The sequence below is a fragment of the Sparus aurata genome, chromosome 6 (assembly GCF_900880675.1).
Source record: "Sparus aurata chromosome 6, fSpaAur1.1, whole genome shotgun sequence".
Lineage (NCBI taxonomy): Eukaryota > Metazoa > Chordata > Actinopteri > Spariformes > Sparidae > Sparus > Sparus aurata.
This window is the reverse complement of record NC_044192.1, coordinates 11,601,018-11,628,662: the sequence shown is the minus strand read 5'-3', so window position 1 is coordinate 11,628,662 and position 27,645 is coordinate 11,601,018. Positions and strand designations below refer to the sequence as shown.

General features: G+C 41.0%; 3 protein-coding genes and 1 long non-coding RNA gene across 18 annotated transcripts in view; 2 read left to right on the top strand and 2 right to left on the bottom strand.

Annotated features, from left to right (window-relative positions):
• Nucleotides 1–1,816: 1,816 nt before the first annotated feature.
• On the top strand, nucleotides 1,817–8,758 carry LOC115583991 (uncharacterized). Its single transcript, XR_003984465.1, has 4 exons — nucleotides 1,817–1,858; nucleotides 4,469–4,629; nucleotides 5,110–5,314; nucleotides 8,496–8,758. It is a non-coding gene; the product is annotated as an uncharacterized LOC115583991 (long non-coding RNA).
• On the bottom strand, nucleotides 6,015–10,999 carry tnni1b (troponin I type 1b (skeletal, slow)). Its single transcript, XM_030421288.1, has 8 exons — nucleotides 9,811–10,999; nucleotides 8,108–8,141; nucleotides 7,905–7,911; nucleotides 7,779–7,820; nucleotides 7,562–7,693; nucleotides 6,853–6,942; nucleotides 6,511–6,687; nucleotides 6,015–6,213 (listed from the first exon to the last, which is right to left on the bottom strand). The coding sequence occupies exons 2-8, from the start codon at nucleotides 8,119–8,121 to the stop codon at nucleotides 6,109–6,111; spliced, it is 567 nt and encodes a 188-aa protein (XP_030277148.1). The 5' UTR covers nucleotides 8,122–8,141; nucleotides 9,811–10,999; the 3' UTR covers nucleotides 6,015–6,108.
• Nucleotides 11,000–14,343: 3,344 nt separating this feature from the next.
• Nucleotides 14,344–19,468, bottom strand: csrp1b (cysteine and glycine-rich protein 1b). Its single transcript, XM_030421287.1, has 6 exons — nucleotides 19,355–19,468; nucleotides 18,245–18,354; nucleotides 17,610–17,778; nucleotides 16,742–16,871; nucleotides 16,525–16,618; nucleotides 14,344–15,719 (listed from the first exon to the last, which is right to left on the bottom strand). The coding sequence occupies exons 2-6, from the start codon at nucleotides 18,351–18,353 to the stop codon at nucleotides 15,643–15,645; spliced, it is 579 nt and encodes a 192-aa protein (XP_030277147.1). The 5' UTR covers nucleotide 18,354; nucleotides 19,355–19,468; the 3' UTR covers nucleotides 14,344–15,642.
• Nucleotides 19,469–23,480: 4,012 nt separating this feature from the next.
• Nucleotides 23,481–27,645, top strand: part of nav1b (neuron navigator 1b) — an 81,244-nt gene continuing 77,079 nt past the window's right edge. For 6 of the 15 annotated variants that reach the window (XM_030418838.1, XM_030418833.1, XM_030418831.1 and 3 more), the window contains exon 1: nucleotides 25,854–26,467. The gene's annotated coding sequence lies outside the window, so the exon portion shown is untranslated. Of the gene's footprint in view, nucleotides 23,858–25,852; nucleotides 26,468–27,645 lie in introns of those variants that run through there. The other 9 variants (XM_030418832.1, XM_030418829.1, XM_030418827.1 and 6 more) reach the window with 3 other exon arrangements.

The window sequence follows — 27,645 nt, the reverse complement described above, 5'->3', positions numbered from 1 at the left end:
CATAATAGAGATTTTAAATCCCTCAATAAAACACCTGAATAAGCCAAATGTCTGTTGAATGTTTCGGCTTCCTGATACTTTACAAACACCTGTTGAAAAGTGTGGAACCGAATCTTTATGGCTTTATCTTGAAGTCAGCACAATCAAAGAGTTGAGTTCATGGTAATTTCATTTGATTGAGCAAACTTTCTCCTCCTGATTGTATTGTTATAAAAAACCCCACCCATCTGGCACCGAGTCAACTGAAGAAAAACTACTAAGGCTTCGTAATCCTGAAATATGGCACAAGTCCTGACAGGGATCTCCAGCTCAAACAAGTGTTTGTATTGATGTGATCTGTCATTAATACACCCATCTCCATTAGCAGTTTGTTTAGTTTCACAAACAAAAATGTGATTCATGATTACATTTGTTGAAAGTCTCCCTCTTTCTCAGTGAAGAGACTGCCAGCTGATACTGACACCTTGTGGCAGAAAAGAAAACTGGAGACACCCTAAGCATCTCTTGGTATTTTGTTACTCATCTTCCATCTTGAGGGATTTGTCTTTATCCAGGATCTCGGATCCACAACAGATTCAGAATTATTGAGATAATAAAAATGATAGTTATTATTTTTTCAATGTCCTAGCCAAACTCGACTCAAATATAATAGATTAAACAAAAATGGTTAATCAGCTCGTTTTTCTATAATTGTGGTTTGAATATTTTAGCATTTGGACATTAAGAGGCAAAATTAAGCACTATGAAAACTTCCCCTCGCGCTCTGGGAAATTTTGTTTTTTGCATTTTAAAATTTTTTAAAGGGGCACTTGTAGTTTTAGTGAAGAAATTCAACCTATAATTTTAATATTTAGAATACTAAATAGGTAATCGTATAAATTCAGAAATATATATTTTTTTCCACAACAGAATAAACAAGTAATTCTCAGAGGAAAATAAGGTCCCCAGAACACTGTTTGAAACTAGAAAGGTGGCAGGGTCCGCCACATATTAACAAAGTAAGACAGTATGAAACTGTGTTGTCCTTTAAGGTCAGTTTGTTTATTCTGTTTATTCAGTCATGAAAACAAAGAGTTTGTTTATTTAGTTTGTTTATATATACCTATATATTTCCCATCCCCTAATAAGCAAATGAATAGCTGACTTAATGAAATTAAAAGTAAATACAGAGGCAAATTAAAGCTTATCTTGTAAGATGATTAATGTCTGAATTTATTTTTACTTTTATTTTGCATCTAATGGATCTAATGGCATTTATTTATGGAGTGGTAATATATATGTTTATATAATATATATTAAGTTATTAATCTTTGGTGGCCTTGGCACAAACTTTCCATAATCCTCCTGCTTCTCTGTATTCCTGCATCTCCTTAGTTCATTTTCTAGCGGTTTGTTTAGCTAATTATTCCTGAATCATTACCGCACATGTGCAGTACGATGAGATGATCCAAAGTGATGGAGACTGAAGGGGGAATCCTGATATTATGATGTCACTCTAGCCTGAAGAAAAAAACAAAAAACGTAATTAATCATGGAAAGGTCAAAGAAAACTTTCTTAATCATCAGTTAAGATCAATGTGGCGGCCAAGGTCATAATTATATTTGTATAATGTTGTCAATAATCAGTAAGCTATGGCTGCTAGGTAACAGTCACTCAAGTGCTGTCGTAAATTAAGCCCCGCCCACAGGCTCAGTAGCGACAGCAGGTGGTTCTCGGCGTGTACGGCAGAGGATTGGCGCCAAAAATATAAATAAGAAATGGTCGCTGACGGATCCCCTATCGCCTGTCTGAGGACCTGAGGCGAGTAAACTGTGCTGTTTTAATGTGGTTTATTTGTTTATTACCTGCTCAGGAAAGGTGAGTGTATTTTAACACTGACTGACTTGAATCCAGTCCTGAAGGCCTAGATCAGTCATTATTACACCCATCTAACCCAAGTTAGATCCCATGAGAAAATATTTTTTTGGGGGGGTCATGGATGGGACATGGAGGTATACCAGAGATTATCAGTGAACTGCGAACATGTGCGCGACTGAAGGGAGCCTTGAATTTGCTAAAAACAACTTTTCTAAAATCTCTACTACTAATTTTCAAGACGTGTGGATGATGCTGAGGTGAGGGGACTGGCTGGAGGCTGAAGGTAAAGTTGGCGCAAGCTAACGACGTTAGCTTTTCATGCTAGCTAGCTTTTCAAGGCTGATTAGCTAGCTAACTTTAGTGTTGGGCTAAACTAGAAGTTAACCTTAACACTGTTAGGAGAGAAACATGCTGTGGTTGTCAAACAACTGGATGCAGGGATCAAGTGCAGCTGGAAATGGTCTTGGCTCAAGCTAGAGGGCAAAGTCACAGTAAAAGTAGAAGAGCTATCATTCCATCTAGCAGGTGTGTTCAGGAAGATCAGTAAGCAGGGATTTGCACGTTGCATTCTCTGTCAGAAAAACATTAACTATGCAAACAAAGGCAGCCATACACTGCAGGCACACTGTCAAACAGAAGTGCTCAAGAAGAAGGTGCAGGTCATAGCATCAACACACAGTGTAGCCAGCACCTTTCTTCCAAGCAGAGAGACAGCAACTTTTTCAAAACCCATATTCATCTTGTCAAAACACACTCTTTAAGTGCTTTTTTCATTCTGCGGCAGATTGCGCTATTAGAATTGTGCTGTTGAGCATTTCATGAGAGAAGTTGTCAGTCTCATTTCTTATATAGCATAATGTGACCATGTTTTTTTTCTCTCAAAATGCATCAGATTGATACTTTTTAAGTATGAAATATTCAAAATTTTAAGCATGCTCCCCCAGACCTCACGAGAGGGGTCGTTTGCTTCTCACCTTTTTCACCCCTGACCCATTTTCATGCCTGCGACGAATTTATCTGGGGTGCTTCTGCCTGATGTTACCACAGCCCCCTGGCCGTCAGCCTCACTCATATCCTTAGTTTTGTCTGTTTGTCTCTTTAAATGTGACTCTGAACACATCATGATAAAGTCAGCGATAAACGCTGTTTCTTTCGGTACACCAAACCTCCATTGTGATTTTGATGTTTTTTTTCTGCCATATATATGACATAAATTACACTCCATTAAATTCAATGTAGGGCACTATCCCAAACCAGTCACTCATTTCTGTAAAGTTGGCGTGAAACCTGGTTGATGTTGAATGTAAAGTTTGAGGTCAAGGGATGAAGTTGTTATCATCGCGGTTAGCCAGCTGACTTTAAAGTTGTTGCAGTTTCACAGAGGGGTTAGGTAAATCTGTATCCAGCGGCTCAGCTGCTTTTAACAACTAGTAAGGACACATGAACCGGGTGTTTTGGGGCTGTTTTGAGTTATTTCCCGGCGTTTCTATACACAGGTATGATTGTTAGCTAAATAGTCTGTTGAGGTGTGTGTGTGTGTGTGACCTTGCTGTATGACACCATCGTTAGCCCAGAATATCTGGAAAAACTCTGAATATAAGGAGACCAAGAGGATCGACATATCATTCAAATATTCTGTGTTATTATCAATGAATTAAAAAAACGTGGAAAATTCAGGTGACTCTTATTTTTTACATGTTAACTGCTGTATTAAAACTATGGTGCAGGTGTCACCTACTTAGAATGGCTGCTTAAAGTGTAAAGAGCAAAAGGAGGGATGTTGCAGTTAGTGTTTTACCATTATATTAGATGTTTTTGGATGATTATTGCTGCTGTGTTAATGTGTGTGTGTTATTTTACTGCTGTAGATGTTTAATGTTGAGCTTATATTAACTCCTTTATGATCTGTTGACTAGTTTAATACAGCAATATATCATATTTACATCATACATATGTTTTGATCATGCACTCTCCAGCTAATCAAAGAGGGTTTTCTAAATACTTTATTTATCTTACATATGGAGATAGGTGGGTTTCACTTAACAGGAACGAGAAGAAAAGCTGTCCTTGTAATAATTATTACAAATGTCAGTGACAGCATCTGTAGTCTCATTTAGCCACTTGTTAGCAGCCACTGTTAAACATATGTAAGTGCTTCAGATTAAATTGTGGGACATTTAATGATGTATTTTATGTCGTATAACAAAATTGGTAAATATCTTAAGTCTGTGGTAACCAATTGAAAAACCTCACAGAGGGAGGTTAAAGGGAACCAAATGTATAAAATCACAAAGCAGACAGGTCATTTTGTAATGTCATTTTGAGCAGCAAGAGTAGTTTTCACACAATATGCAGCTTTGTTGTAGTCTGCACAGAACGATTTCTGTGTGTTTTGTCTCAGATGAGTTCAGACAGATTCTGCTTTGTTGTGTTTTTAAGTCACTGCAGTGGCTTTCTGTGTGAATACAAAGCATATACTTTAAAATCTTATTACTTGTTTATAAAGCAGTAAAAGTTCTCAGGCCTGAAAACATCTCTGATGTATTTCTATGTCTCTGTAAAGACATGTAGTAGTGATGTCATATTGAAATGCTTTCTTCTCTCCCTCAGTAAAATGGTGAGACTTGTCGGCTGTGTTCCTGTGAGCCCTGGCATGATGACTATAGTGTTCAGAACTGCACAGAAAGCCGATGAAGAAGCAGCTTCGAGTGGAACGAACTCTGACCTGTGTGGCAGTGTGGGATATCAGGTCTCACAGAGACCAAAGAAAGGTAAGTGCCTGTAGTGGATCCCACTGGTCGAGGATGTGGAAGAGGAAGTGGCAAATGGCAGAGAAAGCACGATTTGTTTGTTGCTATTGATAATCACACAACGATCAAGAAGTGATTCTGGAAGATAGTTGATTGAGTCTCATTCACAGGTTGTTGATTACTGACAGTTCTGGTTGGCCGTGTCACTGTAGAGACATCCAGACTGATAAAATAGTTCATGTTAGGCAAGATGAGACAATTTTATTTGTGTAGCACATTTCATTCATGCAAAGGCAATTCGGTGCCTTTTACCTTCAGTGTGCAGAAGGTGCGGTTGCGAGCTAGGACCGCCACTGAGAGAACCACAGAGAGATGCTCAGTATGGAAACAATATGCATAAATCTAAATTTCTGAATGAATGATATTTTGAATGTTGCACCAGAAGTTTTCTTTTATTTTGGCAAGCTAAGAAAAATTATTAATCAGTTGACTCTTTGGCAGGCACCCTTTACATGGACGTAAGACAAAGCCTTGACGTGCGAACCAAAGTTATCACCATGGGAAACATCTCTGCTACAGCTGCACCTTGTGCAGGATTAAATCAGAGCTGTGTCATCATCTTTAGGCCAAAAGTCCTGTCCTGCTGACAAACTTTCCCCCAACAAGATGCCAGTTAACACTGCCATTCTTCACCAAGCTACAACAGGTAGGCCTGCGTAATGTGACTGCTGGTGCTAGCTTATGTATTCAGTGTGACTCATCTGCAGGTCTGCTTGTTGACCTGCAAATGAGTCAAGCATGCTTGCCACCTGCTAGATTACCTCATCTGTGAACATTTATTGATTTTCATCTGCAATTTTGTCTGGTTAATGGTGTGTTCACCACCAGCAACGCAAATTTTGCCCTCACATCACTTCTGCAAGTATTTGTTTGGCCCAAACGGATGACTTTACTGTACCTTATCCGTATGCTCACGGGCAACAGCTATATTGAGGTATTGTGTGTCAGTGCATCTGAATTCAGGTCAACTCTCAATGAATTCAGCACTTACCAGAGACTTTGGTTCTCTCTCTTCTATTCACTCTCCTTTCCCTCCAGCTCCAGTCAGCAGTCGACAGTAGAGATCACCTTTGCAGATTGCTTTTGCATTAATGTTTATAAAAAGGAGTGAAGATAAATCCATTTATTAATCCCAAAAGTTAAAAACGCAATCCTTGTGCTCTCCTCCTGTTGGGAAGTACCAGGTTTTTGTTCCTCCAGCATGAAAACGTATTTTGTTTTGTTCTGATATAGAGCCCCTAGTCGGCAGAACTAATGTAGTACAACCAGAAAGACGCAGAAATGGAGTCTGCATATGCTGTGTTTATTTCAGTGAAAATAAAACAAAACACACAGAAAAAGTGGGTGTTTACAGGGAAAATGTACTGAATATAAAATACCAAAGAATTGTCTGTGGCCCTCCTTAGTACTCAACAGTTTATGGAATTATGGATGGACCCTCTACTGGTTGGCACCCTTCTCCACATCAAACATCTTCTTGCGGCCCTCCATGCCCGACATGGCTTCCACATTCTTCCTCCAGTCACTCACCTCCACCGTCTTCTCCTGCACAGACAGAGACAGAGAGTCACTCTTGTGATAAAGCAATCGTTTAAACCCTTGCTCCAGATGTTTCTTTTTGTTTTTTGGCAGACAAACAATGTTGACTAATCCGTTCCACACCTTGGCAGTCACTGTCACCCTTAAATGGACACCAGCCAAAAGTGCAAACATGAATTATCACCATGGGCAACAGCTCTGCCACAGCTTGTGCGGGAAAATATCAGGTTTATGTCATTGTCTTCTGGCCAAAAGCATCACCTCATTTTGTCTGTATTTCGTTCGTATTTTTCCTGAACTCACCTTTTCTACGTCCTCCTTCTTGACAGATTTAAGATTAGCTCGCAGGTCCAAAGACACCTTGTGTTTGGAGCCCAGTAGCGAGCGCAGGATTGCGTCAGCAGAGACCCTCACCCTTCTCAGGTTGGGTCTCTTGAACTTCCCTCGCAGGTCCAGTACCTTGATGCTCAGGTCTTTGATCTGAGGAGAAATTAGAGAGAAAGTGAATGGAAGTCATTTGACCCAGGAAGTAACCGCTACAGTTTGTGTTTGCACACACGATGCTTGTAGGACTACATCAGTGGGCTGTCACCACTCTGAGATATGTGTCAGTTTGTCTTTTCGATGTCGTCTTTCTTCAGTTACCTCTCTGTTGTTGTGCAGGACTTTGGCTTCGATATCGTACCGCTCCTCGTCCACCGCATCTATTTTGGCATGCAGCTCTTGACATAATGTCTGTATAGAAAGTAAAAGGAATTGTATGTTAAAGGTCCCATGTTATAAAAACGTTCAGGTTCATGTTTTATTTTGGGTGTCTACTACAAAATGGTTACATGCTTTAATGTTAAAAAATCACATCATTTTTCTCATGTCTGAATGCTCCGTTTCAGTGCCTGTCTCTTTAGGAAACCGCTTCCTGAACAGCCCAGGCAGCTTTGATTGGTCAGTTCTTGCAGGCCAGAGCAGGCACTTTTTGCCAGTGCTTGAGGCATTGCTGAAGGCAGTGACTGGATAGTTGTGACATGACGACTAGGCTTGGGCGCCATGGCATAGAGCATAAAAAGTGCCTTATACTGTCAGAGCTGCAGTGAGACATGAGGGGCGAAAAATTAAAGCTCAGTGCACTTGGTTATGTCTTCATGTCCCATTTACTATTTTCTTATAAACCTGCATGGTAAGGCAAACCAACGATCTTTGGTTACGTTGGAGGCATTGAGCATTACAAAAGAGAGAAAATGTGGGGCCTTTTAACCTTACCTCCTGAGATGTTTAGCAGCATTATTTCGGCGAGCATAAGGAAGAGTTTTATTAAATTTGCAAATATAAACACCCAACCAGAAATGTAAAGTTATACCTGTAGCTCGCTTAAGGACATGCCACTGATCTGTAGAGAGGGAGATTTCTCCTCCAGGTACTTTGCCTTCTGCTCCTCTTTTTCTTCCATCTCTTGCTCCAGCTCCTCTTTAGCCTTTGCAACCATCAAGCTCTGAAAGAAGACACAATGTAAATCTAACTGTGTGACTTACTGTCTTTCTGAATGAAGACACACTCTGTTTAGACGGAGGACTCACCTTCAGCATGAGCTTGCGTGATGCTGAGATTTTAGATTTCCTCTGCAAAAAGGATAATGTTTTTTACTTAATGTGACATTTTAGTAACCATGTCCTGATTTCTTGTTGTGTCTTGTGACATCTTACCTCCAGTCTGTGGGTTGAAAATATGGAGGACACAACAGACACGGACATATAGAATAAGCATTCAGTAACAGGTAGCAAAATCTGAATGAATTGTCTGTGATAGCTGCCATGCTGTATGTTTCTATAGATGAATCCCATTTGCTGTATGAAACTGATACTCTGATTAGCAAATGGAAACAATAACAGAAACACAATACACTTACGCTTTCTCAGGCATCTTGGCTATTTCAGCTCCCCCTGGAAGACAAAAATAAAACCTTTTTGTCTCTGAGCTGCTCAGCCGAGGGGACCAGTTGGGTACAGAGCCCCAACAGGTCTTAACTAGGGTTTCCCTTTTAGCTCCAATATGGAAACATTCCACTACAGTCGACCGTATAGTGTTACAAGAGTGGAAAAATAGAGCATACAGTACATGGTTATATCGATCTTAATAAAGATTGCAATCTAGGGTTAATTGTTATGCCAGCACTTTTATTATTCTCTTCCAATGATTTTTGAGTTATACATTAATCCATTAAAGTCTGTGACTTCTCACATGACTCATGTTTTGCTTTGTTTTGTTTATGTGGCACTTTTATGTCGTCCTCATAGAAAGGTCCGCTGGACCAAATCACCCGGTCACCTCTCAGTGCTGATAGCACGCTTCTCTGCCAGAAAGCAAAGTGATGACAGACACGGAGAAGCACGCAAGCCGCAAGTTCCAGAAAGACAACATTTCCTGCTTTCACCCCCACTTCTCCACTGGATAAAGACACAAATGCTGACAGGGTTCCCATTTCTCAGAACAGCACTGACCGAAGCAGATTTTACCATGTAACCGGCCCACTGATAAAAATAAAGAGGCAGATTGATGAAAATAATGTGTGTTTTCTACATATTGTATGGGATAATACACATTTATGTATAGTGAGAATGTATACATTTGTCAACACTTTGATTTTGTAGGGCTGCAACTCATAGTTATTGCTGATTAATCTGATGTTTATTCTCTTGATCAATCATTTTGGTCTGTAAGATATTAACAGACAACAACATTAACTCTAATATATTGATTTTACTACCACGTAAGACAGGAGGGGGCAACACGATTTTGCTATTCAAGCTGGAATTATGAGATGTTTGGGTTTTGTTTGCTTGGAAAAACTACTTTATTGACAAAGTGATTATCAGAATATTTCCTGACTAGTTTTAAATTGATTGAGTTATTGATGAATCAACTCATCATATCACCAGTAGCTATACAGTGATATTTCTCCCTTTAACAAATCTCTGGGTGCATGAAACAATTGCAGGACATGTTGCAAATCAATTACCAGGACTGATGTAAATATTGCATCAATGCAAAGCAGTACCTTGATTTGTCAGGTTTTAGCCATAAACATTCATTTGATTACTTTATCCACAAAGGTACCACTGTTATCATAATATTTATCAATACTACATGCAGTTAAATTTTTTACATTAAATCCAAACAAGTTAGTCTTCATGGTTGCAGCGATATTATTTCCATTTAAACCGTTTCAATGTTACTAGACCTGAAAGGATGAGTTGATTAATCAATTAGTGAATCAGCATTGAAATGATCAGCAACCAATATAAGAATTGATCAATAGTGAAGTAACAATTTAGAAAAAGAAATGTTCTGGAATGTGAAATTTGCTGAGTGTCTTTATCTTCTGTGGTGTTTGATTGCATATCTTGGGGTATTAGACAGTAGATAAATCAATATTGATACTAATTGTCAGTTGCAGCCCTAAATATGAATTTGGTCAGACTCTGACTCCAAGTTCTTGTCAGTTATTTAATGGATAATCTTATCGATCAAATAGTCAAAAGTAAGAACTCAGTTCTCAGATCAAACCACCACACTCTGAAAGTTATAACTGGCAGTTAAATTGATTCTTACCTCTCTGTGTTGATGCTGTGGAGGCAGACAGACACAAAGTGATGGAGAGAAGAAAGTACCAGAATATTTATCTCCTGCTCCCCTTTGTCCCTCCTCTCTATCACAAGAATAGAAACATGCACACACACACACACACACACACACCGTGAGAGGGTTTGGTCTCAGGATAGCGGTGACTGTGATGCTTGTGTTGTGTTGACAGATCACGGCTCTCTGCATCTTTATAATAATGTGTGTGATCTTTCCGGTGTGCCAGAGCAGGATTAACAACTTCCTTGTCGACTTTCACTTCAGCGGTTTTCAGTCGGTTGTCGATCTGGTTTTTTTTCCGTCTCTTTTTACCGAGGTAAAGTGTTTGAAGTGCTGAGTTGGATCTTTGCTGCTCTTGGCCACCGGCTGCTGTGTACAAGTTACACTTCTTTTTGCAAACTTCAAGCAGCCACATCCAGACGGTTTGTCTCGTCACTGTCGATGATTTACACAGATATCGTCTGGCTACCAAGACTGATGCTGGAGACTGGCTGTGCCCCCTTGAGACGGCAGGGCCCCCCTCGGTCTGATTAGAATAATGGCTGCAGACGATGCTAAGCCGAGGTTTTAAGGCAGGAATGCAGTTTCCAGTATACATTTAGCAAAGGCCTTCCAACTAAACATAGACAAACTGCAGCGCCATGTGATGCTGCCACTCTTTGATACCGAGTCCCAGCTTGTGTTTGTGTTCAGGCTTCGCATTTGTGACTGTAAACACAGATGGATGTGTCTGACTTCTAAGCCCTCAGTTCGCTCGTGCATGGAAAATAAGTGCGTTGATAAATCCACAAAATCACTTGTCTGGTTTGTGTTTGTGTTACGGATGTAATTGTCTTCACATTGCATGGCAGCGGCACACACTTAAAAGTCAGGTTTGAAAGTTAGTCACATGCCTAGTAACACTTGTCAGTGACACAGCAGCTCTGATCTCAAACAAAGCAGCAGGCCAACCAACATCACAATCAGTCGAGCTGAGTGGTGGGAATGTAAATGAACAGTTTTGCTGGACCACAAGCGCTGCAACAACAAGATGAGCGGCTGCAATATTAATGATTCTGTTAGGATGGGATACTTTTTTTCTCTGATGCGATGGCTGTTTATTCACTGCGTTTTGACATTTTTTAGGCTGTGCAATCAATTTAGCAAATAGCCTCTGACAAAAAAAAGTCCTGCAGACAATTTATTATTCATAATCGGCAGATTAATGAGAAATGATCGTAAGTTCCAGCAATAATTTGGCAGCTCGATCCGTCTGCAAGAACTTTGTTCAAAAACAGTCATTAACTGCGAAAGTCGCAACACTGGCAACTTTGGGATGGTTGTCAAGAGTCTGGTCCTGTTTGAAGCTATCATGCATGAATATTTCAACTGTGTGCGTGTGTGTGTGTGCGTGTGTGAGTGAGTGTGAGTCACTGCCTCAGCAGACCTGTAAAAGATTGGACTGAGATTGTTAAAAAAAAAAAAAAAAGAAGAAAAGTTGGAACTGGCTCCATGCAGATGTAGGACAAATTGAAAACAGAAACAAAAGTGTCTTGGTGAGTCCTCAAGTCTCGACAACAGCTTCTGTTGGTTTCTGATGCAGTAGCACCTTTTATCAGCGCTACAAACTCCCTTGCTGGACCATTATCTGGAGAGACGCTGTTTATTTGAGGCGTTTTGTGACTGCTGTTTTTCGTGTATGTCACTTGCGACTGTAAAATAAGCTTTTCTGTCGTCAGTTTAGTGCCAACTAAGCGAGCCAGACTGTGGGTAATGCGTTGCTATGGAAGTGTTCTAAGCTGCTGTGAATAAAATACTGGGCGGCTGTTGATGTTGTGTATTTTATTCATCTTGTGGACTTACTTATTAACTATTTTATTGTATTTATCAGGGGTGGTTTTTTTTGGTGTTTTTCTTTGAAGTTTTGTGGCATTTTTGCTTGTAGTGGCTCCACCAGGGCTGCATCTGATGAATATTTTCATTGTCGGATAATCTGCCGGGGATTCTGCTTATCAATCGATCCGTTGTTTGGTCTTCAAAATGTCAGACCGTGTCAGTGACGTCCTCAAATGCCTTGTTTTGTCTACAAACCAAAGATTTTCAGTTTACTGTGATAGATGAGTAAAGAAAGAAGAAAATATTTACATTTAAGAATCTGGAATCAGAGAATAGCCAATAGCCTCAAACTGATCGTTGAACTGATCATTTTTAATCAAAAACAGTTATTTACTAGTTAACAACTAATCAGTTAATTGATTCATCGTCGCAGCTCTGGACCCCAGAGATTAAAAGATGATAGCTGGTATTAATATTCTGTTGACAAACTAATGAAATAATCATGAACCTGGAAATGAGCGTAATGTCTCCTTTAATATCAAGATTACAGTGATAGTAGACCCACATTCATTGCCATGTGGTTTATTTGATTGGCTCATCCTTCCTCGTCCTGTTTCTTGTAAACAGGATTTCTCGTGAATGCCTTGAGGGAATTTCTTCCAATTTGCAAATTTGGCATAAGTGTCCGCTTGGACTCAAGGATGACCTGATTAGATTTGAATGGTAAAAGGTCACGGTGATCTCATGGCGCCCCATGCTTGTTAAGGCGATATTTCAAACGTCCGGAGGGAATTTCCACAAATTTGCAAATTTGGCACATATGTCCACTTGGATGAACTGATTAGATTTGAGTGTTCAACAGTCAAGATCATAATGTTATACAAAAAAATGTTCCGGCCATTATTCAACACCATTGAAACAGCAACTTGCCTGGTGCACATTGGCAGACAGCCGTGATGCTGCTTGGCCTCGTCTATGCAAGCATACATTGTTCCTCCACTGCGATCATGTTTGACAGAAAATATGATTACAATACGATTCACAGTTAATGGGAATGATCATTTTTGCATGTGAAAACCAATTAGAATCACGATGATGTGATATTTGTTGGGGTTTTTACCGAGAAACATGTTTTTTTCACATCTGGTGATTAAGTTTTTAGGTCATGACATCTCTGCTGCAGTACTCTACTTCATTATAACGCTGTTTTGTCACATATTTTTACTTGGTACAAAAATCAAAAATCCAATTGGATCTTGCACTGGGCCATATTTAGGTAATATTTTGGTTGATTGTGCAGCCTAAGGTTTGTAGCCTGTGTGCATTTTGCATACTCTGGCAGTTTATTAAAAACAGTATTTTAATGCTGCTGCACTTCACACCGAACACATGCTTTACATTTGTGGCAACATATGTGTGGCTGCTGCTGCATTTTCTCCTGCTCTCAGAGGATCAGCAGGCAGCTCAGTGGGATAACTGGCGAGCTGTCAACCTCTTGAGACCACAGTGACTGTGACCTGCTGGGCCAACAACCCTGCTATTTATTACAGTTTCATATTTATAGTCAATGTGCAACGTTCAAACGTGCACCGAGGACGGGACCCTACTATGGAAAGAAGTACTGCATTATACTTACTCACAGTAAAATGAATGTGTGCATGGAATTGCGTTTGCGCCGCCTGAAGCTGTATAGTCTTATTCTTCTCATTGGACGGGCTTATTGAAATTTGCTGGTCTGCTCTTTAGCTCTTGCTGAGTCAGGACTTTAAAGTCCCTGATGCTGATTTGATTTATGACGGCTGTTGGCTCGTGGCAGCTGATTATAATTCCACAGTATATATGGCAGCAGGATTAACAAAGTGCTGTGTGTGATTACTGGACTGTCTCTAGGAAACACTGACTCATATACAAGTCTCAGGGTATTATAGTAGTTTACTGTACAGTAGTTTCTCACATGTGACACTGTGCTGTAACCACGTTATGTAAATGTGTATTTTTTTGGTTTAATTTCTTATTTGAAATGAAGACTTTATATACACTCTGATGAAACAGAATATACCCAGCCCTAGTTTTCATATGGAACATATACAATCTTTAATTAAAGGGGTGGATTTAATATCATTTTTTGTCGTAATTTGTAATGGCTCCTTACTTTCAGACCCTGATTGATAAATCCAGGCTGCTCATTTAGAGCTAGTGACCATTCACTCTTGCTGGCTGAACGATTACAGGCAGATTTTATCAGCTGTTGCTCCAGTGCTGAAGCTAATAAAGCTGTAATGGGGTGTGTGATTGGAGTAACTGAAATGCAGACTTCACCAATCCATTGTGGGTCTCACTAAAAACTTGGTATTTTACTAAATGGGTAAAAATAGTAATAAATAGAGTTTGGAGGAAAAAAAATCTGCCGGCAGAGCCAACAGGAGCATGCACAGGAAGTAAAGCGCCACCCCTGGAGTAAATACAAATATTTTAGGAAGCTACAATTTGAGACAGGACTGAGATGTTTACATATAGTTAAACTCTGACAGCCACCGGGACCAGGAGTATACAGCAAATGTTCTCGCTCAAAATAATGCTGTATTGAATGGTAGCAAGCCAGTTAGTCAGGTATGCTAACACTGGCAGCTGACACTGTAAGTTCTGCAGCACCACACACACGTGGAGGGATCCAAAGATTCGCAGACCTGCTGTGCACAATAGTTCTGTTTTATTATGATTACACAAAAACCTCAAAGCAACATTTGAAAATATTGCAATTAATGAAATCAAACTGTATTGTAGTAAATTATACCCAGTAAACAATACTTCTTCAAGTGAAGACTTCTTGGAAATTATCTTTATTTTAATTATTATAGATAATTATTTCATCTGACTGACTAAAACATCTGGTCTCTCTGTTGCCCTCTGGTGGGCGAAGGACAGAAGGGAGTATAACTATACATGTCCATGGTATATTCTGGTATGGTGTACAGCTGACCATTCAGAGGAAACGTACCTCCAGTTTAAAGATTTCTGCAAGGTCCGAGCTGAAGCACATTTTTGTTCCACTAATTCATCATAAATCACAGCATATAAAAAGCTCAGGATCAGATCCCAGTGTAATACTTTCATCTTAGGGAGGATTTCAGATTCAGATTTCAGACTTCTTGCCGCTGATGTGACTCACATGTTGTAGTTGGTGCCAAAACAAACAGACGTCCCGACCGCCACAGCTGCCTGGCACCCGGGTCACTGTGCCTCCTCGGTGCAGGCAGAGACGGGTCTGAGCACTGCGCCTCCCTTGTTCACCACAACAGCAGGCATTTTGCTCTGTTTGATGATGATTACAAGGAATAAGAAGCACACCCAGGACCGCATAAACATACACGCTGATTTCATCACAGCAGAACCACAAAAAAGAAACAACGACAGCTGTGTGAGGCGTGCCAGATTCTGTATCACAGGGCAATGAGAAGAGAATATTCCATTAGCTTTTGTTTGTTTTTGCCTGATATTTATTTTGTGTCTTACCAGTGACGCATTTCTTTTTCACAGCTGTCAGTCTTTCAACGTGTTGATCTCCTTTTGTTGTGCTTGCTTCGATAAATCATCCAGGTCTTAATCAAATTCAACATTTGCCAAACTCGGTTATTACAGTGCGTTGAGTTTAATTTCTTTCTTTTTTTTCTTCTAAGAATGCAGTCTGAACACACACAAACAACACAGTTAGAATTCAGTGTGTTAGAAAATGTTAAGCGTGATATCTTGTTTTTTTGTTTTTTTCATAACTGAGGATATCATAATCCAAATTCAACACACGGAGCAAAATCTGCCGGTGAACTCGTACAAAAAGCTGCGTGGTTTTGAGCCTCTTTGATTCCTCTTCGCCTGTAGCTGGAGCGGAAAGGGCAGAGTGAAATGGGCTGGTTATCGACTGAAGGATCCTGGAAGCGAGGATATCAGGGCGCAGATGTCGGTCCCGAGGGAGGGCAGAGGCTTCAGGCTTTACTGGGAATGAGCCAGAGCTCCAGCACCCTGACCGAAGCCGAATCCCTTGGGACCAAAGTTCTTTGCGTAGCAACCTGTGAATGACACAACAGAGGCTGATGAACGCACTGGGTCGCAGACTAGAGTTTGATTACACAAAATATGGTTTATTGGTTCTTTAAACCTCAATTTGCAGAGCCACAGTCTCAGAACCCCGGAGTGATTTTTAGTTCTCAGCTGGTTTATCCGAAACTAGGTCGTCGTCAAACATGAAGTCTTGTTCAAATGTGAATAGAAAAACACTAAATGGCAAAAGGTCAGAGAGGCTGCCGACATACTGGGGCTCTGTCTTAAATCGTTTAGAACAACTTCGTCTTCTCTGCTGGCTGAGGGTCAGATGTGACGAGGTTAACTCATTAACTGATTAGTCTGAAGCACTGAGCGTCTGAGTCATAGCACAACTGCAAGAGCTGCACCACAATCATGCAGTATTGATTTATTTGCAGTATATTACATTAGTTTTTGGAAGAATGCACAAAATGATTTCTTGGGGTTTATTTGATGGAAAGACTGAGTAAAAGTATTTTTTTTTTCCTTTTTGACCATTTATTATTCAGTAGATTGTTTCCTTTTAAAAATACATCATTTGGTCTATTAGATATCAGGAAATTTTCATTTTCAATTACACCTTCCTGAGCCCAAGGTGATGTCTTGAGGTATCTCTTTCTGTCCCCAAATATATTTAATGAAAAGTCACACAAGACAAAGAGAGTCAGCAAATCTTCACTTTTTTTAAATTAGACCAAGGGAATGAATTTGGATTATCAGGATAGCTGCTGATTAATTTTTCTGCCCATCATCTAATTAAATTTTCCACAGCTCTTATTAACAGACACAGACCTTTACAGAAGATCTCTCCGTCTCTATCAGCCACAGTCGTGGACTCCAGTCCTTTGCCACACTTGGCGCAGCGAAAACAGGCTTTATGCCAGGACTGATGAGAGAGAAGAGAGGTGGTTCAATATCAAAACTATACACAGAACCAACAAATCCCCATTCTTATTCTGAATTTGAAGCACACTTTCTAAACTGAGATATCTGTGAGCGTAGATCTTACATTGCCTCCTCCGATGACCTTCTCGGCTGCGTACACCGTTTTCTCACATCGCGGACACACATCTGAGCCCCCTGGTTTCTGGGCAAACTTTGAGGTGTTGGCGTTAGTTGTAGGGCGATGAGGAGCTTGTCTGTCAGGAAGAGAAACGGCTTTAAAGCATACTGAAAGTCAACTGTGGGAGAAAATGGAAAAGCTGGATTGTTAAGTCTTTTGATCCAGCACTTAAAGAAATGGTTTTGTTGTGCACTATGCTCTGTTCAAAAGGGAAACTCAAACATTATCTTTAATCTGGCTATACCGTATAGGGATCAACCAATATGTTTTTTGTTTTTTTTTCAGGGCTGCTACCGATTATTTAATAACTTTAGTTACTAGTTACATTGCAGACTGCATGCTGTATGAGCCAAAGTATCCTTTTGAATTAATTTGCTTCATCTGCAATAGAACAACAAACATACTCTGTTACGGATGATCAACAAAAGGTTGAATATCTGATAGAATGATCAGCCAGCCCAACGATAAATGGACCCCCAGTACAGCATTTACATACACACATGTAAATATACTGTAAGTTTCATTTGATTTTTCTTTGATGTTTGATACTTAAGTGCATTTAATATCAGAATTAAAGACTTTCCATATGGGTGATTTTCTTAGACGAAGCAGTATTTTAACATGATACCTTTTTACTTTTACTCAGATTTGACTTTTGGCCACTATTTACAAAAATGGCAGTTAGCCACAAAAAAACACTGACAGTGTTAATGAGAAAAATACTGAATATAGGCCCCAGTGGTCCATGATGATGATAACAATAATCAATATCCCTCATTCAGTAACAGCAGGAGGAAGTGCTCTTTTCGCTCACACTTCAGGCTTGATTCCAAGTCCTTCTCCCGTGTCCATACTCAGAGTGCCGGCTCCTCCTCCGAAGCCGTAGCCTTTTGGTCCATATTTCTTGCCATAGCATGATTTGCAGTAGATTTCATCCACGTGAACGGCCACCGTTGTGCTGTCCAAGTTCTTCTTACAGACCACTTACAAGGAAAAGAGCAAACACAGGAAGAAACATTTGAAATGCAAATATGCACACTTATTCACAAGCATCCGTGCAGCAGTGAACGCCTCTCAGTCCTTGGCATGTTTTCCACAGATGTTCAGCCGTGACATTGCCACAAACCATGTGTGACATTTCAAAGAAGAAGATGACATACGCGCTATGTGTTAAGCTGGCTCAGATAAATGCTCGTCTGTGCTGGCTGGAGGGGAGTGTGTGTACCTTCCTCTGCCATATAAGGAAAACCAATTCGTCACATGTTTCCACTGGATCCTAATAAGGGCTGAGATGTCCGAGTGAAAACCTGCAGTTGCTCACTTTCCTGCTCTGACGCCAAATACTTTGCATTCCACACCGCAGCACTTCACATGTGATTTCAGGCTTGTTTATGTGCTGGGAGTCAAGAGGAGGAATAAGGCAGATTACCTGAAAACTTTAATACTTACTGCACAGAAAACAGGATTTATGCCAGCTCTTCCCCTCGCACTGCACTTCCTCGGCGAAGTAGACGGTTTTCTGGCAGCAGCCGCACTTGTTTCCCCCTCCGAAAGGCATTCTGTAATCACACGGGAGAGCCCGTTGTGTACATTTTTAATTCACTGTATATATAACGTCTCTGCTCTGGATCGGTGTTACTCAGCAGACAGACGCCATCTGCAACACTTGAGGCTAGATGCAACAATTCCTATAAAAGGAGAGGCACCAGTCGGCTGCGATTCACTGCTCGGTGTTTCCTCGTCCTTGACTGTTCATTCCTGATTGTAAAATGCAAAGTGGCTGCTGCTGTGGCTCAGATACAGCACCAGACTGACCTCCATACAGAATGACATCACAATACATTCTGCATGTCAGCTCTGAGCTCAAGAATGAAATGTCTCTCGAATGGCGACGACTTTGTGGGATGTTGTCATCTCACACAGAAAGTCGGCAATCTAGGAGGTCGCTGGATAAACAGGAAATTCCCGGCATTTAATTTTGTAATCACACATGATTAACAGTCGTGACCCTAAACAACCCAACAGGCTCGGTTTTCAGGCTTGTTTGATCTCCACAGTTCTGAGAATAAATCATAAAAACACTACTTTGGGATAGTTTTAACATCTTTGGGCAGCGGCATCTTTTTTCAAGGTTGTTTACTTGTTTGTTTTTTCCTGTTACTGTTCAGGAAACATTCAAAATTACATTTAATAACATAACAGTTGTGTCCCTTTATGCTCCTCATAAAATGATGAAACATGTTGAAAGGCATCCAACTTATAAAGTTAGGCCTCTTGTAAAACAGCACACATATGGAGTTGTTTGTTTTGTTTAAAAGTAACTTAACTGGAAGTCTCACTCGTAAAATTTGAGCAAAAAACGTTGATTTCATTGCATTTTATTCCTAATTTGACCAATTCAGACTTCAGTCAAAGCAAAAAAGCTTTTGTTTTCTCTTCAAATGAACTCTTTACTTTTCAAATCAACATGTGAACTCACTAGCAACTTTAACATTAACATTAAACTGAGATATTTGATGTTTTCTGTATCCCTACGACTTTAAAATAAAAAAAACCTACCTGTGCTGAGGTGAAAGGCCAGTCCTCTCAGTTGTATTCAGAGATGGCTGAGCTGAGTGGAGACACTGGTCTGATGAAGAGAAGCAGAGGGAGGCTGAGTGGACACCGGACTGATGAGGGGAGGAGTCAGGACACCGAGACAAAAAGAGGGAGAGAAGTCGGGGGGAGGAGGAGGAGGAGGAGGAGGAAGATGGTGAGAGATGATGGACGGGGAGGGAGGGAGACAACCAGAGATGTCAGTGTATCAGAAACTGTCCTAGTCAGAGTTGAATGTTGAAAGCAACAGGTGGATGGTGACTTCAGTGTAATGCTGCACAGAAGTGACTCCAAATGGAAAGAAGAGGTGACTTTTTTTTTTTTTGTTTTAAGGACTTCCATACCAGGGAGTTATACAGCAAGACATCGGTAACTCTACTGTTTGGGTTCATCTGAAATGTTAAGATTTTACGTTTCATTACCTTCGAACTGTTTGTTATGATTAAGCTTTTCTTTGGTATAGGCTCAAAAAAGGACTTGAATGGGGTGACATCAAGGAAAACATCAAGTTTTGCCTTAGAATTCCCAGTTTTGACGCCACAAACATGGCAGAAATTGTCCTGAATTGTCTGAATGTTGCGAAATCGACAGTTGAAAGGGAACTGAACAGCGGTCTTGAGAAGAGGTCTCTACGTATTTTAGAAATGTTGATATGATACAAGCGTACATTTTATCATGGCAACTGGGCTGTGTTTTTGTGGAAAAAGCTCTAAAAACCATCAGTACACTCCCAGCCACAGCATCAAGCCAGAAGACGGTCTGTAGAAACATGGTGACACATTCAGCAGTTAAAGAGCTAGAAGTCTCTTCTGTAGGTGAAGACCAAAATTGGGCAAAAAGGAGCGTGAGCTTTAGATTTCCTTTCATTTGGTGGCTAGAACTACTCAAATAAATGCTAATTTTGCTTCCTGTCAGCTGCTGTTTGCTCTCAGGCTCACCAGCCGTCTCTGGTTCTGCTGCCCCCAATTGGCTAAATTGTGCAGGGTATGATCCACACTGCAGCCATCCTCCATTCTGGCTCTTTTAGGGGGATTTTCTTTTAATTTTTTTTTTTTTTTTTTTAAACACAAGTGAAACACATGATCAGTTTAATTGAGGTCGGATGACTGATTTGGCAGATGAGGATCATTCCACAGTTCAGCAGATTTTAAAAAACTTCCATGGATGCTTTGCACATCATTTTGGTATCTTTGTCCCACTGAAGAAGAAAGAAAATCACCACAGGTCCAAAACTGTTCACCAAATATGGATGTGGACAACCTCAAATGCCCTTAATGCTGAAAATGTAACCTCAAAGTCTCTGAAGCTAGAACAGAAGAACTGAAGAACTTATCGCTGTCCTAATACTTTTAATACGGATGCACATCATCTTTTTATTGCACTTTAAATCTGTGTGCTGACAGTTTATTATGACTTGTCTGTGGGTAAGTATGTAGTGAATATTTTGCTGGAGCATGTTGTGCGTATGTTCCTGACGATAATTTGTATCTGTTACCACAAATAAAGAGAGAGAGCCTGATAAGCAGCAGTGATGTCCAGAGCGGATGTCCTGTAAATCTGTCTGATTCAAGAAGCAGAAATGCTGCGGCCGCTTGCCTTACAAGGTGTTTCTGAAGAAAGCATGAGATGGTTTTTTTTTTTTTTTTTTGCTCATTGGATTACTCGCTGTCTGAGACCTTCTTGAGGGGTTTAAGTGATTCATGTGACTCAGGGGGGCACTGGCTCAATCGGACAACTCCTGAGGAATCTGAACTTGACCCACATGTTGCTGTAATCAGCAAACAAATGTTGATAAAATCAGGAAACCTCAGCTGAAGTGAGGTCAGGTTATTATATTAGTAATATGCTACAAAACGATGACTGACTGTACAAGTCTCAATATGTTACTTCTTCCCTCCTGTAGTCTCCCTCGATCAAAACAATGAAATCAAAAGGGTTTGATGTAGTTTGAAGACGTTTTAAAGTTGCAGTGGATCATGGGAGTTGTCGTCTTCACTTTTAAACAGCACGCCGCAGCTAATGAAATCTACATGACGTGATTCACAGACGATGTAATTTATTACATTTGTGTTCGCGTTTGGCTGTCGTCCCTCCTCACTCTCTGACTCTCTTCCAGAAGTCGTGATGAGAGGCGAGCGAATGAAACGCACAGTTACCTGGAATAAACGTGTGTATTTCTCTCAGTTTAAGAACATTTGGGATAATGCAATATATGACAAAGGTCCAGTCAGTTTGAGACATTTTTGATGCAGAATCCTACATATTATATTTGGGGGACATCTTGGGACATTATATTTCATCATCGTCAGGTGAAATCTTTTGCGATTTGTTTATTTTCCATAATGGCGTAATGTCTGTGACGCTTTACTGAACCATTAAACATGGAGACGGACAAATTTAATCAGGGACCTATTTGTGCTGAGCTACGTTGAAGCACATTATCATCATCTATAGAAACAAGCACGTTTAATTGTCTCCCTGAAGAGAAGAGAGAGGATTTTATGTTTTAATTGCTCGTTATATGATGATTTAAGAGCCCTTTTAATAAAATGTTGATCATATAATGAATAATTACTTCTTCTGGTTGGACGACTATTAAAAACACGAACTTTGTTTCAGAGCAGAAACTCCTTGTGACCGATTGTATTCTGTCAGATATAAGATCTTTGATTGCAACACAGTTTTCTGTGTGAGAAGTTATATTCTCTTGTTGACAAATGGCTGCGTTCTTGTGAAAACCTTGGAAAATCTGCGAGGTGTTATCTTATCATGAGCTGAGAAACTGCTCTCTTTCAACTTTGTGACACTGCAATTTCAGATGATTCAGTGAGTTTGTAAATGGTTTATTCAGTTTTATTCTCAGACTATAAGGACAAACTAATCATTCGGAAAAAAAAATATCATCAATCATTTCACCAGACTGGAGACTGGAGAGAATCTGAGGTTGTTTTTTTTTAATAAATAACAGTTTTCAGCTGTGATCCTGGATGAAAAGTAGAATTCACGTTTTTTTTTTTTTTTTTTTACTTATAAAGTGATAATGTTCCTATAAATTAAGCGATTGCAATCTGAAATCATCTCAAGAAGGTTGAAATGCATATTAAGTGCTTAGTTCCTTGGCATCAAATCCAGTTTTTGACATACTGTCATGCTGCATTGCAATCTTTGTGTTTAAAATCCTGCAGCCTCAGATTCCATGTCTGACTACGTTTACCATTATCTCACATGCACGGCTTCCGCTGGGAGGAAGAGAGGAGTTGAGTGACAGAGAGACTCATTGGATTTAATTCAGAAGAGAAGATGAGAGGCAAAGGAAGAACACAATGCGTTAAAACAACTTAGAATTATCTTCAGCGGGTTGCAATATAGATTTAGCTCCTCAGCATTAGATTTAATTGCTGCATTACAATCTCTGATCTGTGTTAATGTTTAATGTTAATGTCGTTAATGACTTTTACAAACCGATGCAGATTCCATGCGGGACTACATCTACCATTTTCCACCATACAGGGTTTTTCCAGTGGGCTGCAGGGAAAAGTCATTGCACCTCTGCAACGGCGGTTTGGTGGTTCGTGCATGTGGACACAGAACTACTACTACACTCAGAGCATTGCTGGCATTTCACTTGCGATCTTGTACGCTGTGACATTTAACAATTGTTAGAGAGCCATGTTGGAGCACATCACACATGAAGTGACCTTTACGTTGTGATGGATGGATGTTTTGGTCAGTGTAACTGTAAATTCATCCTGCTGCTCGCCAAAATAAAACTCCAAGGAACGATTTCATGTTCTCTTGCACAATTATTCCTTTTTTTTTTTCGTTTAGTCGTTCGGTTTAAAAAACATGAATGCCAGCCCTTCCGGCCTGGCTCAGATATCTCCCCTATAAGAGGAGGATCAGGAAAGGTGAAACTGAGACTTGAGTCGATACAAGGAGGGAAGTCAAAGCCAGCAGAGAGAGAGATGCTGCTTGGTGTGCCACCCTCTCCCTCTCCCCAAGCCCTCCAGGCTCTTCACCATCATAGGAAGAGACAATGATGAACTCAAGAAGCCTATTTATAGCCGGCGATTGGCCAACACTAGCCCCTCTGTCTCTGCTCTGTGGACATCCGCCTCGGCTGGCTGTGTAGTATGTGCACATGTGATTATGCTCATGACTGAGAGGGAAAAGAGAGGAAGAGAGGGGAGGAGTGACAGAGAGACTCAATGGATTTAATCCAGAGGAAGAGGAGAGGATAAGAGGCAAAGGAAGATAGCAGGGCTGAGCTGGGCTGTGGTCCATGCTTCAGTGTGCTGAGGAGTGCTGATTGCTTATTGGAGTCTGATGCAGGAATTCAGCAGTCTCTCTCTGGCATTTGACCTGACGTGAAGCCAGGACTCCTCCTCTGGTGATGGTCTCCCTTTTGGCAGCGTTGCTTGAGGAAGCTTTGCCAAGTTGTCAGGTGAGGAAGGAGATCTGGAGGAGGTGAGCTGACTTCACGCCGAGGATGATGTGTTTGCATAGCAACTAGCAGGCAACTGTGTGAGTGTGTTTGGCTTTGCGCACGACAGCGTTTAGTGCTCAATCCACTGTGGCTGATTTCCATGTTGTGTGTTATTTCTGCCAGAATAATCTCATGTCGAGTCATTTTGCAGTTTATGCATGCAGTGCATGTTTTTGTATTTAACTTTGAATGGAGTTCAATCAGTTAATTCATATCCATTGATAGAGTGAAGATAAATCAGGAATTATTTTGATCATCTATTAATTTTTTTTTTTTTTTTAGTAAAAAAGCCAAACATTCATTCATTGTAGCTTCTGTAATGTCAATGTTTGTTGGTTTACTTCGTTTTTAGGACTCAGACAAAACAAAACATTCTATTATGTCAGCTTGGGCGCCACAATATTTAAACGGGGTGACCATCTCATCCAATTCATCAAGAAAAAAAAACAGCTGAGTCAACAGATGAATTAAATGGGAATGAAAAATAATTGCTACTTGCAGCTCCGCTGGCTGACTTACTATTCGAAATTTGTATTTTGTGGTCAACAGTGTCCTAAATCCCACTCATTAAACAAAATGCCTTTCTCTCCGCAGTGTTTGGGGACACCCGTAATGAAGTTACTAATCCGACTGAATTGAACTTTTCCAGCAGTAAATCTCTCATTTTCTCCGTGTGAGAAAACAAAAGCAATCTGTTCTGAGCCAAACGCGTCTGCACTAATTCATCTCATGTCATTTCAAAGGATTACGTAAAATGAAAATACAACCCCTGTTCATCCAATAAACACTGTGACAAGCGTTCCAGGCGGGACATGAGATACGTTGTGTTTGGGGCAGGATGTCGGAGGTGGACGAACCTCTCGAGCAGCAGTTTTTATCTCTCAGCTGACTCAGGCTCTCTGCGGCACGTACTGTGGCTTTAATGAGAGGTGAGGGGAAGATGCAGTTTCATAAATTAGTCAGTAGAGGTCACATACGGGCAGAGATTATGTGCGAGTGATACTGAGACACACCCTGATTCCTCCTCTCTCTGGCTGTCTTCTGGCATGTACTACTCGCTGTAAGCCGTGCCGATGCAGAGGGTGACAAGGTTTACTAACTGAGGCAGAACGTGCACGCACTGGAGTGTGAAATGCACAATTAATAAGCTGTGAGGGAAGGGTGAAGGATGAAGGACTTTGCTATCAGTTCAATGCACTTGGGTTGTTTGTACCTGCCTGTGAACTCACCGATTCTTTATCTTGGCACCTTTAATTAAGCTGCGCTTATGTTCAGCCCGATGCGAGGGATCTAATAATGTAGATAGCAATTTGTACCTCTCAAGGTCAGACAGCAAATGTGTACTGTGCGTGTGTGTGTGTGTGTGTGTGTGTGGATTAATTACGCATTTCTGAATATTTCTGTGTCCAGCCGGTACAAGTCTTTGCCTGTAATCCTCACTTATCTCCGGTCTGCGACTCAACACAGAGGGGTGTAGGGCTCCAATTTCCCAAACTGCCTCGCTCTGTAATCTCTCCTCATGAACTTTAGTCATCCTGCCGAGCCATTTAACTTCATGGAGAGGCAATTTATTCAAATGTTGCATGAGGGAGTATAGCATAAGCCACCTTCACCCCACCATGTATCTTCACACCAGTATTCCTGTTGTTTCATGGCTCCAGGCACACACTAAATTTGGTCATGATCCGCAACGTGTCCTTGGTCTGGTTTGTGACTTGATTGTGTGAGTCACTTCACAATATCTGGCCTCGCAACACACAGGCGGGGGGGGTTGTCTTAGTCACAGTTTGTAATCCCCACCCAGATGATTATATGAGAAAAAGTGTGCGTGAGCCCATGCTGTCACCATGTCAGCGCCACTGTCAGTCTTTTTTTTTTTTCCCTGAGCCGACACCTCTGAGTCGGCTTCCTTTGGCCCAGATTCCCTGTGAGGGAGCCTCTGCCCTGTAGGCAGCCAACTACAAACATGCAGTGACAATTCAAATCAGTCCAGTTCACTGGCTCTGGCTGTGACTCAGGACATTGAGCGCCAGGCGGAAAAGATGCATACGCAACCCGCCAAGCTGCACTCTGACGGATAGAGAGTGAGGGCGACAAGACAGTGCGGGCGGTTTTATGAGGGGGGTTCGTCAGGTATATGTACGGCCCAGCACTTTTGTTCACAGAGACCGGGACTGGAACAGTGCCAGGTCCATTTGCAAGTCAGAGAGAGAGAGCGCCCGCCGGCTAAGTAGTCTGATCCACAGGCACCAACTGCTGCAGAGGATGTGTCGAGAGTATTGTTATGCAAGCAGGAAGGGAGCAGTCCCACTTTGATCCAGACATCGGACGCAGGCTGGAGCGCTTCAGTCCTCGATGCTGTTTGAGCTGGAGGCTGCTGCTCGCTGTCCCATCTGGGAATCTGCATATCGGACAGTGTGCTGTAGCACAGGGCTCGGCGCAGTCACTCTGCACTGTGTGATCATGAGAGGGATGGACTGATGGACACCTGAAGATACTTCATCACTCAGCTTGATGCCGTCAGCACCAAGTGGTCCCCGCTCCTCCTGCACTCGTGATCGCATCCTTAAGTTTCTTCAACCTCATTTTAGGTAAGTTTGAGTATATTACAATACAGTTTGGCCAGTGACGTGCGAGACCGCTGCACAGTTTGAGTCTTTTTTAATTGCATTTTAAATCACCGAATTGATCGGAACTTTCCATTCCTTCCATTGACCTCGTTGCAAACTAGAACAAGTGCACCTCGACAAAGTGCGGCGATTGTTGAGCATGCGAGCAGCCAGCAGACACAGTCCTTTAATGTTATAGTATCCCGTGGTTGACCGAGATATTTCTATCGTGTGTGTTTGACTGCGGGCACACAGAGAGAGAGAGAGGACTGAGGGAAACACGACACAGTCAGGCTGCTGAACTAATTCTGCAAAGACTTTGTGGTCCCGTGCCGGACTTTTATTGTCCTGCAGGGGACGGGGAGTCATGTGCTCAGTAATTGTCTGGGATGTATTGCTGACTCATAGCAGTGTGTGTTACAGGCTACCACTGCATCAGGCTCTCACACTTCACACTACTCATCTCCTTGGTGTACACGGGGATACAGTAAACGGTGGCCGTTCATTCATGTATTACCGTTTGATGTCTTCATCAAAGAGTGAATCAACGTGAGCTGTTCTGCTGGTCCCAGGAGCCATTTTCTGATGGGTGTTTTAAGAATAATCACAAGTAAGACTCGTACTTTATGGTAAACAACTTATTTAAAGATACCAAAAGAAGCCTTTTTCAGGACCCTACTTTGGGGAAAATAAACCAGTTTTTCTGCAATATTTGCTGTAATCAATATTTTTAATGAATCCACAGAGAATTTTAACCTAAATCTCCAGCTCACACTCAGCTCTATGAAGCATTTTAGCGTCTCTCAGCTAATTGTTTTGGTGTTTTTTTTCTTCTGTTTTTACTGGTGCTGTTTTTCAAAAAGCACTATATTCTACCTGACCAGCACCAAATGACAGACTAATAAAGTAATTAACCAGTTGGTGAACATACGGGAGGACTAAGCAGCTAAAGGTCCAGATATTTCCTTCAGAGGTTGGTGGAGATCAAAGCGGAGCTAAAAGGAGTGTTTAATTTTAGAGCACAACTCCAAATAGATACTGATACTCCTAAATGTGTGTTTCAGCAGTTGTTTGCTTCCCAGTTACAACTTTATGAGACATATACGATTTATTTTCGTTTAAAACAATAACTAAAATTTTCAACAGAATGTGGAGGAACA